Source organism: Phaethon aethereus (assembly GCF_964289735.1).
Source record: "Phaethon aethereus genome assembly, chromosome: 3".
NCBI classification, from domain to species: domain Eukaryota; kingdom Metazoa; phylum Chordata; class Aves; order Phaethontiformes; family Phaethontidae; genus Phaethon; species Phaethon aethereus.
This window is the reverse complement of record NC_138576.1, coordinates 98,489,010-98,509,172: the sequence shown is the minus strand read 5'-3', so window position 1 is coordinate 98,509,172 and position 20,163 is coordinate 98,489,010. Positions and strand designations below refer to the sequence as shown.

The 20,163-nt window shown below is 42.0% G+C and overlaps 1 protein-coding gene across 1 annotated transcript in view; it reads right to left on the bottom strand.

Annotated features, from left to right (window-relative positions):
• Nucleotides 1-672: 672 nt before the first annotated feature.
• The window catches only part of PLB1 (phospholipase B1), a gene marked incomplete at its 5' end in the record, with an annotated part of 89,305 nt that continues 69,814 nt past the window's right edge, over nucleotides 673-20,163 (bottom strand). The window contains 14 exons of the mRNA XM_081998591.1: nucleotides 673-915; nucleotides 1,367-1,441; nucleotides 4,981-5,076; nucleotides 6,094-6,198; nucleotides 7,539-7,620; nucleotides 8,787-8,881; nucleotides 9,431-9,496; nucleotides 10,550-10,630; nucleotides 12,510-12,561; nucleotides 13,963-14,062; nucleotides 15,301-15,344; nucleotides 16,518-16,576; nucleotides 19,078-19,136; nucleotides 19,821-19,881. Coding sequence (XP_081854717.1) covers nucleotides 694-915; nucleotides 1,367-1,441; nucleotides 4,981-5,076; nucleotides 6,094-6,198; nucleotides 7,539-7,620; nucleotides 8,787-8,881; nucleotides 9,431-9,496; nucleotides 10,550-10,630; nucleotides 12,510-12,561; nucleotides 13,963-14,062; nucleotides 15,301-15,344; nucleotides 16,518-16,576; nucleotides 19,078-19,136; nucleotides 19,821-19,881 — 1,197 coding nt within the window. The 3' untranslated portion in view covers nucleotides 673-693. The remainder of the gene's footprint in view (nucleotides 916-1,366; nucleotides 1,442-4,980; nucleotides 5,077-6,093; nucleotides 6,199-7,538; nucleotides 7,621-8,786; nucleotides 8,882-9,430; nucleotides 9,497-10,549; nucleotides 10,631-12,509; nucleotides 12,562-13,962; nucleotides 14,063-15,300; nucleotides 15,345-16,517; nucleotides 16,577-19,077; nucleotides 19,137-19,820; nucleotides 19,882-20,163) is intronic.

The window sequence follows — 20,163 nt, the reverse complement described above, 5'->3', positions numbered from 1 at the left end:
TTAATTATTCTATGATTCTATGAGAAGTGATGCACATGGCCCAGCTCCACATCCAGTCCCAGATGGATGGAGCCTGGAGTCCAAGGCAGTAGAGAGGGCACAGTTATTCTAGCTGTGCCGCCCAGCACTGCACCAGGGATGCCACATGGATAGGCCAGAATGCTCAGAAGTTGGCTTAAAGGTGTTTCCATGGCGTTGTACTTGCCTGTGTAGAATATCCTTAGCATCTTCAACTTAATAGTCTTGCTGGAATCTAACATGTGAAATTGCAGCTTTTCTTTTTTACCTCACTTACCTTGCTATTGGGGAATACCAGGTCAGAATCATGGACTTGTAGCTAACATTGTATATACAGTTTTATAAGAAAAAAAGGACAGATGCACAATTAAGGTGCCAAGATGCTTGAACAAGTTTTCACACTTCATGCAAGCAATTGACATCCTGAGTAATATTGATGAAACAGAGAACTGCATCCCAGAATGAAAAAGTTTTAACACTTTGAACTTCATCCTCCAATTGACTGATCTGCAGAAGCTAACTCTACAGCATGTTTCTGATCAAGATTATTGGGCCCCAAAATCCCTGGCTAAACCAAGAAGCTTTATTCTTATCCAACAGGTTTTTTTATTCTGCTGCACTCTGTGTCACAGCAGAGAGCAGCCTCAGCAGAGACAGGCGTTTGTTCCACTTGCTTTACAGAGATGTCGTTTTAATGTTCTTTTCTGTGTCGGTCTCATGTTGGTGCCTCTTGGCTCTTCTTCCCGACACAACCCAGATAAGTAAAGAACCCGCCAGGACTCCAGCAACTGCAGCCACAATGACAGCCCAGTAGGGAACCGATAGTTTGGTTTTCTCCGACTTGAGATCTGAATTTCTGAATCCACTATTTCTCAGTGTGGAAAGAAAAGGTTTCTCCTACAGAGGGAGAGTAAAGGTTTTACTGACCACAGATCACTCAACAGGCAGCATTTCAGACCATATGCCATCACCCCTTTCCCAGAGAGGAATTGTCAGTCTTTAGACAGACTATCAGCTGTTTCTGCCTTCTGTCTGTCTTAGCCCAAACTCTTTCCTACCCCATTGCCCCAAAGTTCCTAGAACAAAAAAAGAAGCCATCTCAGAATCAGAAGTGATGACATCCTTTCCAAATTTGTTTGCTGCAGACAAATGAGAGGCTTTCCACTGCAATGAGGATGATTTTTTTGCGTTAAATTTTAAGATTTTCCTGGGTATAATAAATTAGAAGTGTATTTTAGCTATTGAAAGCCTTCATAAAGATACTCTTTCAAAGAGCTTTACCAATAAGAAGAAAGGAGAAAAATGAAAGTTGTTAATGGAGAGTATGGACATCTTGGCCTTTACTTACTGGGTTTGGACACTTGAGTTTTGATCTGTCATGGGTAAAGTTGTTGTAAGTCTGCTTTTCACCAACTGGCTCCAACTGAAGAGAGAAAAGCAATAGTAAACATAATGATGATTTTTTTCCTTCTCAGACTCTCCTGACTTGGGTGGTTACAACTTTTTATCCAATCTTTTGGTGCTTGCAGCAATGAAGAAATGTGGTAGAAGGTGCGTCACAGGAAAGTTTCCAAACATTTTAACACTCATGAACTGAAGACATTGAGAATCTGATGTACTGCCTGCAGAAAAACTCCTTTGGGAAGCAAGGAACAGGAGAAGCTTCTCCTCCTTTTGCACTGAGTGGAAGAGAAAATAACTCTGAATACCACATACTTTAAATATTCTACTAAAACAAAGTAGTTCACTATACACCCACTTCTCCCACTTACACATATCAAATGACACTATAAACCACAAAGAACAAAAAAACCCCAACACATGACAGATGTTAGTCATGTTACTTAGCACGTTACTGAAAGAAAGATGCTTAGGTGTCACAGTGATGAAAGTGACTTCAGAAGTGATGTAGTTATGGAGACAGGATGAGATGGTGCCAACCTTTGCAGTCTTTACTCAAACAAGGAATTCCCTGAGTTATAGCTGAGGCTAGGTTTGCAAGATTGCAAGAAGTGAGTTAAATAGAGCCTTTTATATTATCAGTTGTCAGCTAAGTTGCAATGGACTCACCCCGAGTCCATTTCAAACCCAAAATAAAATATGTCCAGGCTCATGGCATAGCATCTGTGGTTGGCTAGGAGAGCACATACCGTCGGTTACCATAGTTAAGCTAATGAGTAGAGGCTTGCTCAGTCATGTTAACTGAAGTGTTTACAACTGTGTATGGACATGCCTGAAGCAATGACTTCAGGACGGGCCCATAGAGAACCGCTGAGTTGTCATCCAGCACTTCTGGGAATACAGCACCGAGGACTGCTGTTGCTTCTGCTATTGTCTATATGTGCATTTACTGTCCTGAAGTGATTAAAGTTTTGGCTGTATGCTGGAGAGAAACATAACCACAACAAGCCCAACACAACACAGAGAAAACAAATTCTATTCATAAAAATTCCCATATGGAAACACTGGGAATACTTTCTCTCTCTAGTTCAGTTAAAAAAAAAAAAAAAAAGAAAAAAGGAAGTAGAGACTGAAAAATGAAAAGAGAGAGATGAACCATGGCAAAACATGACTAGGGAAGGGAGGAAAGCGAACAAGTGGAGAGAAGATAAGAAGCAAAACCGAATAACAAGTTTTGCTGATTGTCGTGAGGTCCTGCTGGACTCATATGAGAGTCCTAATCACTTGGCCTGCCCATCAGCTAATGTTGTGAAAACTGAATTTAGTAGTTTGTTTTATCTTAAAGGGAACAGCTCAAATTCTGATGTAGTTATTTGTAAGATGTGTGGCTCATATCCTGTAGCGTTCTGTCTGCAGTACAACTGGTTGTTTGTAGATAATTATAATAGTCCTAGTGCCAGGGCACTTGGGAAGGAGTCTGGCACAGAGCCGAGAAAAAGGATGATAAGGTGCAAAATTCTGCAGCCAGCCATGCTATCTCTATGTGTTCATCTCTATGCGATCCATTCCTCAGGAGCATTAGCTTCTGAGCTTTGAAGACGACAGCATCCCCATGTCCATGAGTGAACAGGGCAACTTCTGGAAGAAATGTACAACTCCTCTCTAGAGGATGTTTGCATGTGGCAAACATGGAAGCAGAACACAAGCTAAACACACTGTCTTATGTGCTCTTCTCCTGGGCCAGGGGACTAATGAGGTGGATTTGGGACCAGTGGGGGCCCCTTAAGGCTACAGAGTCCTCTGACTTCAGAGAGCACGAGCATGCTTTGCTTTGCATGAAGCAAAAAGAGCAAAGAACATCACGGTGGGGGAAAGGCTCCTTAAACCATCCCCATCCCTGCAGACCCACGTAGCGGCCAGGCACAGTCTGGCCCTTTATGTGTACTGACAAGAATCCATGTCATTTGGCCGTAAGCCTACAGCCTGCTGAGCTTTTCAGGGAACGGGGAAACAATACAGCCTTACAGTAAGCTTGCACAGCCTTGCCATACATGGGCTGCGAGTGAAAAGCAGGGATATGTTACAAGAACTAGATTTAAATAGTAAAGAGTAAAATCTTCAGTTGGCACAGACAGATATCTGCAGGAGGGAATAGTTGCACTTTGCACCAGCGAGGACCTGATCCCCACCACCCCAGTAGAAAGCTTTGTGTCAATATCCTTACATGCATAGGAAATGAGTGACAGTCCAGACAGAATAAAACTCTGGTGGCATAGAAGAAGGACTGATGGTGATTCAGGAATGAGTAATGGCAAATAGAAACACCACATGGCAACAGAAACCAAATTTAAGGCTACCATATGTCCAGGTACCATCTCTTTTTCTTCTTGAAACCTGCAGCCATGCTCAGTTTGAACGTTTTCTACGTTTGCCTGGAGTTTCTGGGCCACCATTAGCCCTGTTTGACCTACTGCACAACGAAGCCTACCAAACTGCTGTCATCTGGAGTCCCAGACAGGGAAGCCTGACAGAAATCAGGCAGATTTGCTGTGCATGTTCAAATCAATTATTCAGAGCACGTGCATGCACTGTAGGTCTACTGCTTTCTATAATGCTGGACCTACAGCTCATATGCTATCCTGGGCAATTGCACAGATTTCTGCCCTGCATTGCCCAGTCCTTCTGCTCAAGTTCATTCTGGAGCATCCTGTAAGTTTCTTATCTTGCTCAAACTTTTACTTAAACTGAAAAGAAATTCCCCTCCATTTATGCTTGTTTCTTGTACAAGCTAGGATACAGGATTTCTGCTACCACAATATGTTTGTGTACTGGTGTTTATGAGACAAGAGGAAGACATGTCACTGTGGCATTGAAAATGCCAGTCTTCCTTCCACCATGGGAAACATCATAGTTCTGAAAGTAACTGTGACCTTGGAGTTATCAAGTCCAGCATGTTCCTCTTACACACTCTTCCAGCACTATTCAAAAGCTATCGTTTTGCACAAAATGACAAAATTAATGTGACTGCAAACAAAGGCATCATAGGTGTGATTTCAGCCCCCCATTAGTTTTCTAGTGACTCTACTAGAATTGTTTCAGATTCTAGAGTGGGTGTTACAACATGTCCACACTATTAATGGCAGCAAAAATTCAATCACATGTATGTTTCCCTAATAAATTTAACAATTTACTGAAGAAGGGCAAGCTCATTCAACAGACAGTTTCAGGAAACCTACAGGACTGAATGTTTAACTGGGTTGATTTTTTTGCTTTAATGCAAGTTATTTACCAAATGAGAAGGGAATTTTTCATTACATTAAGACTCTCAGGAGTTCTCATTTTGAATGAGCAAAGACTTACACTGTTTCATGAAATAGGAACACAATCCAAAGCGATCACAAGCAATGCAGACTGAGAAGGGTCTCAGAGTTGAGCACCCCCTGTCTTGTTAGGACATCAGTTCTATTTCTTGCTTACTGTTTTGCTTCAGACACCTTCCTCATGATCTTTTGTAGGGACTGCTGCCACAAACACATAGGGATCTAGGTCTTAACTGCTTACCATATTATTCCAGAGAGCCATGGCCATCTCAGCGTAGCCTTTTACACTGAAATGAAAGCAGTCTGCAGCAAAGAAACTCAGATCTGGCTTGCCATTCTGTGATAAAAGCAAAAATGTATTTCTTAGCACATTTCAACCTTTGAGATCTGACATATCATACCTAATAGTGCATGGTACTTGGCATAGCCACTTCACAATTTTGGTATCTTCCTAAAGGCATATGCTCATATTTTGACACTGCAGATAAACTTAGTTACTCCTAACTGTGGGTTGATTACTGCATCTTGAGACCTTCTGTGTAGTACAGCCTGCTCAACTTCACACAACAATTTTCATAACAGACTTAAACTTATCATTAAGCCACCAGTCACAGCTCTTCCATGGACACTACCATTGACCCCCACTCCACCTTCTACAGAACTGATAGAAAACTGCTTATTCTTGCTTGTTAAACTTCCATAACTCAGCCTTATAAACTTTCAGTTGTTAAAACTTGTGTTGAATTTCAGGAAACATTAAAAACTGTGGGCTTGTCCAGCTGTGGCAAATGTCTGTCTGAGGAAGAATTTGCCTCATCACTACCTGCATGGTTACCTTTCTTTGGACTTGAAGGCTGCCAGAACGAAATGGGGATGATATGACAAAACAATCGGTATTATGCAAAACTGAGTGGTTTTGACCAGGATTCATGCTAAATATTTGTATCCCTAACTACACAGCATACATAATGCTAGGGCTGGAGAAGAGAAGGAGAATCAGAGTTTGGCTTCAAAGGCCGCTTTCTGTTTCCAGGCTGGGATGAGTGGGGCATGCAAGTGCTGGTCTCCGTGTGAAGGAAACCTGAATGTATTTCATAACCTAGATCAGAAGAAAATTGTGGTGAATGCCAACCAAACCCCTAACAGGGGAACCAACATGTAGTTTAGACGAAGCCAGAGGGTACTTAGGTTTAATGTGTGCACACTACAAATGTTTCCTAAAGCCATTTTAATTTTTCCACCCTGTGCCGCTAGACTGTGCGAAGAGAACACAGTCCTTGTGGCATGGATCTTACTGGCTTAGGGAAATCAAGATACTGGTCCTTGCATAATGGGAGAGAAAACCAGGACTCACGCTATCCAAGGGCAACAAGCTGTTTCGGAAAAATGGCTGCATGACAACTGCAAAGTCCTCACGCTCATCATACCGACCACTGTTGATCAGCTGTAAGGCTTCAGCCTGTACGGAGGTGCATGGTTGGAAACAGAAATGTTACTTACAAGGTTCATCTAACATTTGTCAGCTATCAAACACATGTGTATTACACTTCTTTCAATGTAGGAAGCCATAAATTATTAGTATAAATCCAGCTGAATAGTTTAAAGCAGTCCAGAGGACAACTAAGAGAATCATTTGGTTCATGAAGAGATTTTCATGAGGAAAATGCTCAGAAACTAGGATAATTTGCTTAATTAAAAAAAACTAGTTTGTACCTTCCCTTATAGAAATCAGTGCTGCACAATCACAATGAGATTAAAATTTACAGAGAATTAAAAAAAAAAAGAGGCATGAGGACAAAATTTTTAGAAGTGACAAAAAAGTCCAGAAGGCCAACTTGAGACTGAAGTGTACTTGATTTTTTAGAAAGGTGTGCTTGAAGTAAAAAAAAAATTAAGCATTGAAAAAATCACCTGCCACTTTTGAAAACTATGGCACTAGACATTCGACACAGATAATAAAAACATCTCATTGTTACATGCCAGCTTATGGGTATAAATTCTAATGCTCCTGGTCATATCTCAAACCATTCCTAACCCCACTTCCTTAGCTAAGGAAAACACCCCCTGGATAGGTTTATACAAGTATTCTCCAAGGTGGACTTTTTGAGCATTGTTTGATTAATCAGACAACATCTACTGCCAGAGCCAGAATGGAGGACTGGAGAACATAGTGTGAACTGATACAGTGATTCTTGTATTCACAGGAATATTGATGGAAAAAACCTTCTGCTCCAATAGCTATTTATAGCCTTTGTTAAATTTGAGTGAATCTTATGCCTGAGGCTATGAGAAGTTACTCTCAGATAGCAAGCGGACCCATGGTAAGTTATCTGTGTGCACGCTCTCAGCCCGTAACAATAGAAAGGAATATCAGGTTGGTTTAGTTCATTTTCTCTGCTAAGAGTTACCATAAAACAGCTGATGGAAGGTAATTTGTCACCCTTGCAGTGACATGTTAATTCACATGAGCTATTCATTGGATTCATAATGGACAAACACATGTCAACAAAACAGCCATCACCAGTAACGTTTTTTCAGCTGTTGAAACAGCAACTGGAAACAGAACCAGTCTCAGCCTGCCCCCAGCTCAGAATCAAGGTCAAATTATAAGGCAGTGTGGAAAGACTTGCACTGCTGCTAACTGGTTAGCTGGGTAGGGGTTTAGTTAGACTGTAGCCAAGCTTTTGCCCAGTCACTCCCCCCAGTCCTGCTGAGGATATGCATGAGAGAAAGGGAAGCTTTCTGTAAAGAGATGTAAAAAGAGACACAAGATGACCAGTTATTGAATCAAGGTATTACCTGAAAATCTCTGTTAACTCTCTTAATTTCTTGTAGTTCGGAAGAGTTTTCTTCAGGGTTTAAGAAACATGGACAAACATTCCTTCAACAAAAGAAATACTAGAATTAAAAGCCAACCTGGAATAGCCTATTGCAATTCTTCAGCAATATGTGTCTGTTTCAAGAAGCTCAGGGTAGGTGCTCAAAGTTCACATGCAGGAGGAGAGCCACCTCATTAGCTTAGATGTGGACAGATATCTCAGGAAAAAAAAATCCCTATTGACTTAGTTTTCAAAGTGAACACCTGTCAGCCAGTAAGACCTGCAGGATCCGCAACTCTGAGTCAGACACAAGTGTTCAGTATGCCACACATTAGCAGGAAATGACATGTTAGAATAAAAAAACCCCTACATATAGGCTTACAGCAGAGTTTCAGAAATATGGGGGTTTAAAGATAGAAAATAAAAATTGTTCATGTAGTCTGACCCCTCAGACCACTGTGTTTCATTGTTACCCCCATATCAAGAGGTAATAACTTGTGCTTCACTGAAATGCATCCTCTAAGAATGTGCCTGGAATGAATATGAAGACATCAAGCAATCCAGTCAATTCACTGTCTTCCCTTCTAGTGTGTTCCAGTAGTTAATTGCTTCTATTATTAAAAATCTGTGTGTAACTTAATTTGAAGTCATTAGGCATCAGCTTCTAACCACTGGTCTTTGTTATACCTTTCTCCACTAGACTAAAGAGCCTTTTCATGTCCACGCTGACTCCTGTAAAGGCACTGCTGCTTTCTAAAACAGATCCCTCAATCTTCTTTGAGTTCGGACTTTGGTCTCCTCCATTAGGTGTGAAAAGCAGTTCCTGGCTGTGCACTCAGCTGTATGCAGCCCAGCCTGCACCATAGGTATAATGCAGCACTGAATACAAGGAGAGGTGTCAGGGATGTCAGCCTGTGCTGCTGAGTGGGGAATGGCTGGGCAAAAAAGGCTTTGAAGTTCAGTAGTACAGCAATTATATGGTGACTTGCGCTGTGACATGCCGACTTAGAGCTGAGAAGAAAAGGGATGACTGCTATCTACAGGTGCATGCCTTTTAGCTGAAGTATTGGAAGAAGTAGTAGAAAGTTGATGGGAACTAGTGCATCAAGTAAAGGCAGCAATGAAAGTGAGCTTGGAAACCTCAGTGTGGATGCCCTCCCGTAGAAGCAATTTAGACTGATCCAAAAAAGCAGCACTTTAAAGGCAAAGACCTGTTTTGCTCACTTACTTTGCTATCAAAGCGCACCCCGAAGAGCTTGCTGTGATCTGACGCAGTCCAGAAATCTCTAGTATCTCCACCATGTTGACAAAGACTCTTGGGAGCTGCAGGGATTATAATAACCAGACATACCAAATCACAGAACATGATACCACTACAAAGTCAGAAAGAAGTACCATCCGTAGGTCAGGGAGTCAGTGCAAACTGCACCAACGGCAACCAATGGCATGTGCAAGGATTATGTGTAAAGGGAGGGGGAGGGAGACATACAGTGGATGTCAGCCAAAAAATTCCTAGCAGCTAGTACAAGCTAGCTGAAATGCTGCTTCACTCCTTGGGGAATTTCCATTTTCTCTAGGGTAAATGAAACTTTGTACAGTTGGTTCAGCCATCAAAACTGGCAGTAGGGTCATTCTGTGTTTGGTCCACAGCAAAAGTGCTGTGAAGCGCACAGTTTTCCTGAAACTACAGCCCACTTTCTCAGGACATTATCTAATACAGTTGTTGAAATGCAGCACTGAGGAGCAGTCTGACTCCAGTTATTTGGAAGATGACCTTGTATGAAACAGAATCACTGACAGTCTATCAGAGGTGAGAAAAACATCACTGTGCTTGCCAGAAACATATCTTTTTAGGGTATCTTAAAAGCTTACCTCCTTATAGAAAATATCCAGAGTGTCCTGAAGATGCTTCACATACTTTCGCACTGAATAAGTTTCCTGTGTAATTTAAAAAAAAAAAAAGATCAGTCTTCTTTCAGGAACCAAGAAGTTCACTCGAGCAAAGGAGTCCACAGACTTGTTAGTTGCAAGGTGGTCCATGAGAAGATATACCAGCTCGATGTTCCTTTTTGCCTTTGTTGGCATATATGTTTTCAGATCAAGAGGTTTATTGCCACATGCACAACAGGTTATATAGTGCTTGGTGTTTCTATGTTGTTAATATATTCCCTTAATCTCTGTAGAAAATCCTGAGGTACATAATAGTTCTTGGCAGAGTCTTTGCCTGATGAATGACTACATAAATCACATACTTGGATTTCACATTGTCTTTTATGGGACCCAGACCAGACTAGTTTGCCTTATGAACAGGGCGATACTTCTTTTTTTAAACTGCCAATCCGGGGAAATTGATATGGAAGCAGTCAGGCCCCACAAAACCCATAGGCAAAACGACTTTGTGGCTGTACGTATAGAGGTGTAGCTGTGGGGGGCAAAAGCTCCAAGCAGCAGCAAAACAGAGAGAACAGTCCCCAGTCATTTCAATGAGCTGGGGTCCAGACTCCCAGTCTGTGCCACAAGAACCTTTTCAGAGGGGATGACCACTGATAGCAAGATAAAAGACATCTTTTTCACTATAAACTGATGTTACTTCTTTTGGTGTCACTCTGAAGCAAGAATCAGGCTTCCTCAGTAATTATTGCATGGAGATGCTTTCCTGAATAAAACTTCACTTGTGTCCCCATAACAATATGCCTAAGACGCCATGCTGTCTCGATTCCTTTGTCCAGTTAAGCTGGAAGAGCACTTCAGTTTATCCTTGTTCAATATGGGGCAGGTTGCTGGTTCTTAAATAATGCATTATTCCAGAGCTACAGTGCCCCAATATTAAAAACTGTGCATTTGTTTTTGATACAATAGAGATGAAAGGAATAGGACTTCTAAGTGCTTTTTAAACAAAGAGGAGCTTTGGCTCACTGAGAAAGGTTAAATTTGCAGGGCTGGTCACTTGCCAAGTGCCTGGATGAGCATGCCTAATTCAGAGATACAAACCTTGTCCAAGCAGTACCGGCATAGGTCGTTGCCTCCAACGAGGATAGTGATGAGCTTCCAATCTTCCTTGAAATTAATTTCCTAGTGGCACATAAAAAGAAACAGATTGCAGCATCCATTGCTTCGGCATGCAGAGGTAACATTCACAAATGGGGCTAAGTGGGGTACAGACGGCATGGCAGAACAGAGAAAGGAGGCATGCTGAGTTAAGGCTGCGCAAGAAAAGCATTTGTCCAGGGGGAAAATATGAACTGTTTTTGCTAGTCTAGCTGCAATTCACCTTGGCTTTTGTAAGGAAATCCCCTTCAGCAGGCAAGATCTGTCAGGGTAGCTGAGCATAGAAACCTGTCTGTGGCAGCAAGCATGCCTAAATGAGTGTTAGCTTCAGGACAGGGATGGACAGGAGAGATTTGCCAGCCGTGGCTGAATGCAGGCAGCGTGGGGATGAAGAGATGTGGGAGTGGATGCTGGAGTGACTCATGGAGCTGTGGAACTGGAGCTGCTGGGGATCCCTGCCAGCTAGGCAAGTATTACCCCACGGCCAGGAGGGGCGAGGGGCACCCCAGGGAACAGACAGCTGGATTAAAATAGAAGAGTCCAGGAGGCTGACGACTTCACTGAGCTCATCTAAGGGCAGCTGCAGCATCCACGTCACCGCAAGCTAACAATAGGCGCTGCTGAGAGCTGGATCTCATCAAAACATTTTGTAACGTTCAGTACAAAGAAAGGAATCAAAGGCAACTATTTTTAGTGTGGTGCATTTACATAACAAACATCTGTGAAAGGATCCCACAAATAGAGGAAGGGCCTGGGAATCACCTACAGGTCTGAATTTTCCTCCTTAACCAGCACTTTGCTCAGAAAGCCTTTCAAGAAGAGGCAAAGAGTGGCAGGGACTTCCCCAATCCCCTTTTTAAAAGATGCATAAAAACAGTGAATAAAACAAAGCTCTAGAGCCACGTACTATTTTATTGAAGAGCCATGCCAGCCTCTCTCACTCTGCCAAACAATCGGTAATGCAGAGTAACTGACAGTGGGACTGGCATGCAGCATCCATCAAGAGTGCTGGCACAGAGAGACACATGTTTTGACAAATTCTGCATATTCAGTACCTTCCCTTCCCATTCAGCCTGAGCCAAGGAGCACCAGGCACTCCCATTCCCTTACAGGGTGTTCCCTCTGAACCAACAGCTCCCATCCAGACAGTCATCCGCTCAAATTCAGCCAACACTTGGAGCAGGGAAGCCTTGGTTTTCTCACAGATTTCCTCCCCTCATCCCAAACTGCAGCAGCAGCCACTGAATCAAAAGTGAGTTGCCCTTTTGGTGTCCTTTGTAGCCCTCAGTGGAGCTGGCACAGCAGGCTGGACCACAAAGCTAAATCCCCTACTAATTCCCTAAAAGCTTGTGGTGTGACAGGGATTCACCCAACCCGGAGGTTTCTGGACTCTGATTAATCACTTCTAGTTCAGAAGCTGAGTTTCAGAGGGCCTAATCTCCTGGGAAGACTTCTGTTGTCCCCCTTCCCAGTATTGCCATTTCCCAGACCCAAAAGTGAATAATGTGATTCATGTTGGTCACCAGTTGCCTGCTCCAGCAATTTTACACTCAGCTTTTACGACCTCCACTTTGAATGCTGCTGCTCAACTAAGCCGTCCTGTGATGTCCCCAGAGTCTTCAGATCACTCCTCTTCCTCACTACTATCCTTACAACTCCTGGCTGCCCTGCACATTAGTCTCTGCTTTTTATGTTTGCACCTTACCTGCATGGATTTGTATAGGTAAATTATCATCTCCTAAAGGCTAATTCCTGGCACATTCATCTTGGAAAGCACACCAGAGACAAGGACACTGACTTTTCTTCCATGAGTAAAGCACTCTTCACTACTCAACATCCCATCAATTAAAGTCATCTCCCAGACACCATGGAAGCACTGAGGGGTGGCCCAAGTTCCACTTACCGAGCTGCTTCTCATTAGCTCCACCAATTCATATGCTTGGCCTGACATATTGCTGTAGAGAGAGGACAGAAGCATTTTAGGTACATGCTCTGAAAGCTCATCATCTTCTTGATCTCCCACTCCGCATTTCAGGGAATCTTAGCATCAGCAGAAACCGGTACAAGGAAACTGATGCCTCAAGAGGACAAGTAAACATAGAATGACCAAGATCAGCAGCAGTTGCACAAGTGAATAATCTGATCTAAAACAGCTTCAGCTAGGATGGCTGCCAAGTGGCAGGCAACTGGGACAAATACTTCCCATCTCAGAGTTGTCTTAAGTGCCTTTTGTTTGGAGAAAACCACCAATGCGCAGATGCAGAGAGATGTTTAGTTGCATAACTCCCTTCGAAATCTAGTGGAGGAGTTTGGTGCGTACACAAAAGCTGGGCACCTAACCAGCCTTCCTGATCTGGCCTTAAATTCCTAAGACTTGTCTTATGGCTAGAAGATACTGCTTACGCTGTGGAACTGCCAGGCTGGAGAGTCCCAGTCCAACTCTGGGCAGGATGCAACGTCCACGGGGCAAAGCACAAACCATGCTGAGACACCAGCTGGAAACTTGATGTCCTGATGTCATGAGACTGTGCTTGAGCTAGTAAGTCCTGCCTCTCTCTAGCAGCTACACAAATGCAGATACATTATTTGCATTCCCACAACTATACTGATCATTCTGAGTCTTTGCTCAGGGCACCATGAAGTATGTAGCAGCTACACAGGCTTTGCTAGCTGTCCCAAAACTCTCCTGCAGCAAATTTAGTGATTGTTAAAGGTGTCACAAAGTGTCGGAAGCAAATTCCATGAGTATCCATAGAGAAGGCACAGTGTATGCAATACAAAATCTTACACATTTTGTTTCTTAACAGACTAGTAGAGTTTTTCTTCAGGACGAGAAAGGAATTAATTCCCAGCTGTTCATTCTGTTCTTTTTCTTTGCACTGCAAACACAGATAGTTTTTAATGCCATCAGGGTAGCAGTGGGCTTCTCTTTGTTAGTTTGAGGCACATTTCCCAGAAATCAAGGAATAAATGAGAGGCTTATGAATTTTTTCTCATTACAAATATGCGTTGACAGTGAATCAGGGACCTGCATACTGAAGGCTGGTCAGAAAAAGGTACTGGTAGAATAAGAAGCATAACTAAGGCATTGGCTTGGAAATTCTGGGCAGAGGTCAGCTGAAGAAAGGAAGTTTCTCTCTGTCCCTAGTTTAGAAAAAGATACAAATAAATCCCCCAAATACTGAATCTTTAAAAAATAATAAAAAAACTCCCAATTAAAACCATCAGATCACAGAAACATGCTCAGTACAAGTAGGTCATCAGTATTAACTCAATCTTAACACACGCATCAAAGATAATCTGCCAGTCCATCAGTTCTCACCCCTTTGCCCTTTCTTGGTTGTGACTGTGCTTACCGTGCTGTGGCACCTCTCTCTGCAACGTTGAATCCAGCTGTTTCCTTAGAGCTGCCAGTGGAGAAGCCAAAGAGGTTCGGATTGAATTTTTTCAAGATATCTTAAAAAGAGAAAACACAATGCTTAACCATCCACGGTACAACCAGCAGTGCTGCCTCCCACAGAAGCGCAAGCCAATTGAGTGGTGAGAACATGGACCTGGGTTTTGCTCTCATTCACTGTGACCTTACAGAAGCTATAGACACACCTGCCTTGGAGACTCTAGTTACTGCCCAGACTTCAGCATTGCAACTCTTTCTCTCCATGGCCTTAAGGAGCCAGGGTCTGGCAGCCCAGGAGATGCACAGGTCACAAGCCTTGAATTTGAGTGCCAGAGTAATCACGGTTACTTTCCTTCATGCACCAGAAGCAAATGCTCTGAATATGGCCCTCTACCTCCCACTCCTCCAGCTACCCATCAAGATAATAATACTTATTGCAGAGAAGTGAATTTTATTCACATTCCTAGATATCACCGAAACCCTCTACAGGGAAGCGTGATGTCTGGAAACTGTTATTGTTACTCTGCCTGTAGCGCTGTCTGAAACCTCTTTGTAGAGTCTCATTTATAATGCATAAATGAAATGCACCTTCTACTTTTCTTTAAACACAGCGATGTGCGTGGTACAAGTCAAAGCATATCAGATTTTATTACCAACAACGTCAGGTAGTGTCAAACTGCTCCACAGCATGGATCACATACAAATAGATGAAGGACTGTGAACCAAGTCCTTTCCCATTTATGGTCACACTGACCACTTAATGGTTTCTACGGCAACTACAGGGACCGATTACACAGAACACTAGGACAAGGAATTTTATAGTATTTTTAGATTTTTTTCAGTGCAATGTAGCAACTTGAAATCACCAGAAGAAACCATAATTTTGTCAACAACCCTCTCTAGATGGACAACTAATTGTTTTATAACCCTTCATTTGCCCACAATCATTGCAGTCAGTCACTGGAAAGCACAAAATGAAATAAGGGAGGAGCAGGTCTGCCATGAACTTCTGTCACCTTCAGCACATTTACTCCTGATCATTTCTGTCAAAAGGACAATACAATCACATGCAGATCCTATGATGTGGAGGAGCTGAATCAACTTTACAGCTAGTCAGGTCAGTCTGGGTTTCAGCTGTGACTCACATGAACTGCTCATATCCACAATAGGTAGGCATCCCCCACTGTTCACAAGGAAAGCATGACCATTTCCAGATGTTTCCTAGCATCCACTTAGACTACTTTCAGAGTGATACTCGCCTTTTGCTTTTCTCACATTGATTTTCCAGGATACTCACTGGGCAAAGTAGTCTGGGTCTCCAAGGTCCCATCACCTCCAATACTACAAAGGGAAAGAACAAAAATCACTGAGTACAGTTAATCCTGCAAATGTCTGTCTGATTGTTACCATATGTTGCTGCAGCAGCCCAGGAAGAAAAAAAAAAAAAAGGAAAAAAAAAACAAAACAGACTATCCTCAAACAGGACTAAGGAGATAAACCACAAGCATTCAGAGAAAGTACTGAAAGGAGATTTCACATTACATCAAGCAGTGCATCAGCTAAGATAGAAACTATGCCTCCAGACTGGGAATAGAGCATACTGGGGGAAGTGATTGTTCATACAGACATGCTGGGTTGCCCATCACAGAAAGGCATATTTCCTCAACCGAGTTGCTCCGTGTGACTTTGCTGAAACTACATTTGTGTTCAGTTATGCCTAGAGAGACTGAATTAATGCTCATTAACCACCTATCTGGGATTCTGTAATGCTGATTATGAAAAGACCATCTGCCTCTACCATTCAAAACTTGTCTGTGTGCATGGCCAATACATTCTTACACCACTTCTGGCAGCCCCTCCTGAAGATATCTATGCCTGCAGATACATACAAGGGGAGAAGAAAGGATGAAGAAAAGAATGTATACATGTGCACACACTTATCAACCATACTTCTGCCCATACGAAGCAGGCAGTTTCATCACACTCTAGCATGGATACTGAGATTCACACCCACTCTGACATGTATTGCCTTTGTCCACTTTGCAATAGCAAAGATATTTGGGATGTCTTCACTGAATATGCGTGCAATGCTCTCACCATGTTCATGCCAATCCACACTCAGACTCTGTAGCATTACACACTGCATTAGATAATCACAGCAACAGCAATATTTTGAATAAACTCCAGAGAGGCTAGCAAAATACTAAAAGAATTCCCTCATATTAATAATCCAGTACTGCGAGACACACAGGACCATGCTTGTAGCAATTAGGTTTGGTTAAAAAAAAATAATAATACAGCAACAACAACCCGCCCAAAAAATGTCCCCCCTCCAAGAATCGCTCCTTTACTCTTCCAGTCCTGACACCTCCAATCCTTACCAAGCAATACTTGCTCTCAGCATCCTACCCCTATATTTACATACTTAAGTATGTAACTACACAACCAGCTGACCCACACTTTTAACTGTGTATGTGGACAAAAATAGAGAAAGAGAAAATTGAGCATTTTCACCTCCATGAAAGTCCTCTCCAGTCTGTTTGTAGGTCAGTTGCTGTGGCTCCTACTGCAGTCTGGAAAGGAGGGAAAGAATCATTTATAAAATATTAGAAGAAGAAAGTGCTACAAGTTTAGGTAAGATAAACATCATGATTAGAAAGTGCTGAAGCATTTTGGTAACTTTACTTTGCATCCAGACAAGTTTTTGCAATATCCCAGTTTTAGCATAAATGCTCCATGTCCTTATTCACCACCAGGCACTGGCCTCTGGGCAGCCCTGCATCTCCCGTGCTTCAAATTCACGGGCTTCTCATATCCAAAAGCAGCTCATCTAAATAGTAGACCATAGAGTATCAGAGGAGATATAGTCCAGCCATAAGGCAACAGACTGTAAGGTCAAGGACATAAGGCTTTAGAACTACTACTCCAATATTGTTTTAGTAACCCAGTGGGACCCAGATTAACAGCAATGGACCCAGATTAACATCAACAGCTTCGTATTTGTTTGGATTTTTCTGATGGAAAAATGCTTCATCCTGGCATTTCCTGAAGAAAGCTGATTTTGAGAGAGACTTAATAATCCAGGGGAAAAAAAGAAAAAAACAAACAAACAAAACCCCATACTGATGAAAAATTCCCAGCCAGTTTTAGCTGGAAATAAATCAGTAGAGGAGCTGCTTTTAATCTGCCAAGAATACAAATCTTTCATGTAAAATCCACTTTTCCTCTGCTGAACCCGGTCTGCTAGTCTAACACACAGACTTGATGAGGTGTAGGCAGGATTTTTTTTGCCAATAAGCAGGTTGGCATATCTATTGCTTTCACTGTGCATTGGTGCTAAGAAGTCAGACAGATGTATTCTAGCCAGTGACATGACTAAATTGCTCAATGTTTCATTAATCTCCAACTGCATCTAGACTGAGAACAGCTTTCCTGCAGTGTGGAACGAAAGAACGAACGAAAGAACGACAGACATCAGAACGAAGAGATTCGTGATGGACTTGAATAGCTCACAAGGCTGGGACAGATCTCTAGCAAGGTCAGCACCCTGACTTGCATTCAGGACAGCAATCATGAAAATGGGTTTGTCTGCAGCTTTATAGTTTCTTAGTGGTTTCACTCAATTTTGCATTCTTCAAAAAACCATAGTGTCGATTCAGCCATAAACACTGGCTGCATTCAGGGCTCTTGTGGGAAATATCAGGAGGAAAATCAATGCCTTAGTGGACCAAGACAGACTTTTGCTGCTGCAGTCCCTCTGTGCCTGGGATGATTAGGCCCACTCACTGCTGCTGGCTGTACTGCACTTTGTGTGGGTGTGTGAGTGTGTATGTGTTCACACGTCTGGGAAATACTCTGTCATTTTTTCTGTTTCCCCCACCCCAAAATAAATTCCTTAACAAAACCCCCAATCATACCTTGCTGTGGCAATGGCAACTACTAGGAACTGCATGAATAATGGCAGTATGAAAAATTGCCTCGCTCAGCTCTTGAGACAGGGACCTCAAGCATCAGTCTGGCCCTTATGACTAGGGTGCTCTGAGACATTTCATGTACTAAAAGAATTTAAAAATTAAGAGATGTGTGCTAGTGCACACATCTAGCACTAGATGTGCAGAAGGAAATCAAGCAATTAGTTTTAATAGTCATGGCAATAGGTAGGACAGAGACTTACAGGTCATTACTGAGGACCTCTAGAAAAAGCTCAAAGCTCAGTGGCAAGGGGGAAAGCCAGGATTACATAAGGTCAAACAAAATCAGTTTCAGAGCTCATGTGGAGGTGAAGACATGCACACCTCCCTGATCATTCAAGGGCTTCAATCTCTTCAACTCCCTCTGAACTCCACAGGATCTGAAGTTGCTAGAACGAGCACCGGTTTAGTTCAGGAGTTAAAATTTGTGGAAACTGTTGACGCAAATGTTTGCTTTCATCCCATGCCAGAACAATTCTGTACTGCTGTGTAATTCTGGAACTTTTTCTCAGAAAACTTCGGTGCAGATCTGCAGTATTCCCTGCTATTATTTTCTGGGGCCTTTCTTTTCCATGTCTACTCTTTTCTTTTCAGTTTGCATTTCATGGCATGTAAAATACATCAGAGTTTTAACTGAAAGATGCCTAAACCAGGAAGCAACGTCTGAAAGTAAAATTCTGAAATACAGAAGTATCAGAATTATCTCAAGTGAGAAGCACTTCGTTCTGCAATCAATTATTTCCATATGAATTTTCATCAAGATCTCTCATTGAATGAAAAATTATTATTGCTCACTTTTGTTTTTATGTCAGAAAAGGCTATAAGGCAGACATTTTCCTTTGCAAAAACACTTGAATAAACTGTGTGCAATAGAGAATGTGATCCCATTTCTGTTCTGGCCTGAATTATTCATTACTGGATTACACAATTGCCAGTGTCACTCATATCCCTTCAGGTTATTTCTTTGCAAAGGGACACGGGTAGATGAGTTTTGCTTTACCAAGCCAAAGCAATTTTCTTTCTATCTGATGATGTCTGACATGACCACATCTAGGTAGAAATTGCTCTTCTCATTCTAAATGTGGGAATACAGCAGTACTCACAGTCAGTGAATCTCCCAGTGCTCCTATGACTTTGATGTCAGCAGGTTGTAACTCATGTACTAAAAAACAGTAGGAGAAAAAAGCAGGACCATTGACAACTGACACAAAATATTGTTTAACAGAATGAAGTTGCAAGTCCTTGGTTCCAATCTGATGGCATTTTTACATATGTTTAAGGAGAAAGAGCCTCAAGTTCTGTGTGTCCGCTAGGCAAAAGGCATAACTTCTTGTCTTTGCTTGCAACAGTGTACTCAACTAACACAGAAATAAATGGACATTAAAACAGCTTAGGAAAAAAATGAAAACAGATTAGATATGTTTAGTGATGCATACGTTCAATCTCTCCTAATTGGTTTTCAGGTTCGGGTCATAGATCAATACCTCCTACTAGCAATCTCCCCATAAAGCCTTCCAACTACACACAGCGCTCCTACTGCGTTGCTTGTCAGAGTAGGCTCACTGGGTAGGTCAAACTTGCTGAGCCACCAACCTACCCAGGCAATTTTAATCTGCCATGTTGCGGTATATGATATAAGTATACGATAAATGTGATTACATTTATCCACAGAGAGCACACATGCTGTGATGCACAACTTGTTGTGTAGGGCAAGACAGACTTTCTTCCTTTGCTGCTTTTATTGTTTGCTTTCCTAGGATGTGCAATTTCAAGATCTTCTTGTTTTTAAAATCAAAATATGAAATCTTTTGTATTTGTTTTTTTTAGCTTACAAGTTCTTTCTCACCTGATGTTGGGACACGATTGGATGGAGTCTGTTCAGAACACGACAGGTCACTGCCCCAATTCTGAAATGCCAAGTTATAAAATTGAGTCACCTTGTGGTTAGAAGATAATATGGAAATCATATATGGTTTAATTGTACAGTGAAGGGCAAAACCAAGTTAAGACACAAATCCTAGTTTGGTGCCTATATAGCTCAAGAGTCCTTTCCTCCTCTTTGTGGAATACTGTCCAAACATTAATTACTTTTGATGAAATTATCCAGCCAAAACATAACATTTTTCCAAAGGCAAAATATTCCATCTAGAAATATTTTTTATGACAAAGCTCCATAATGAGGATTATTT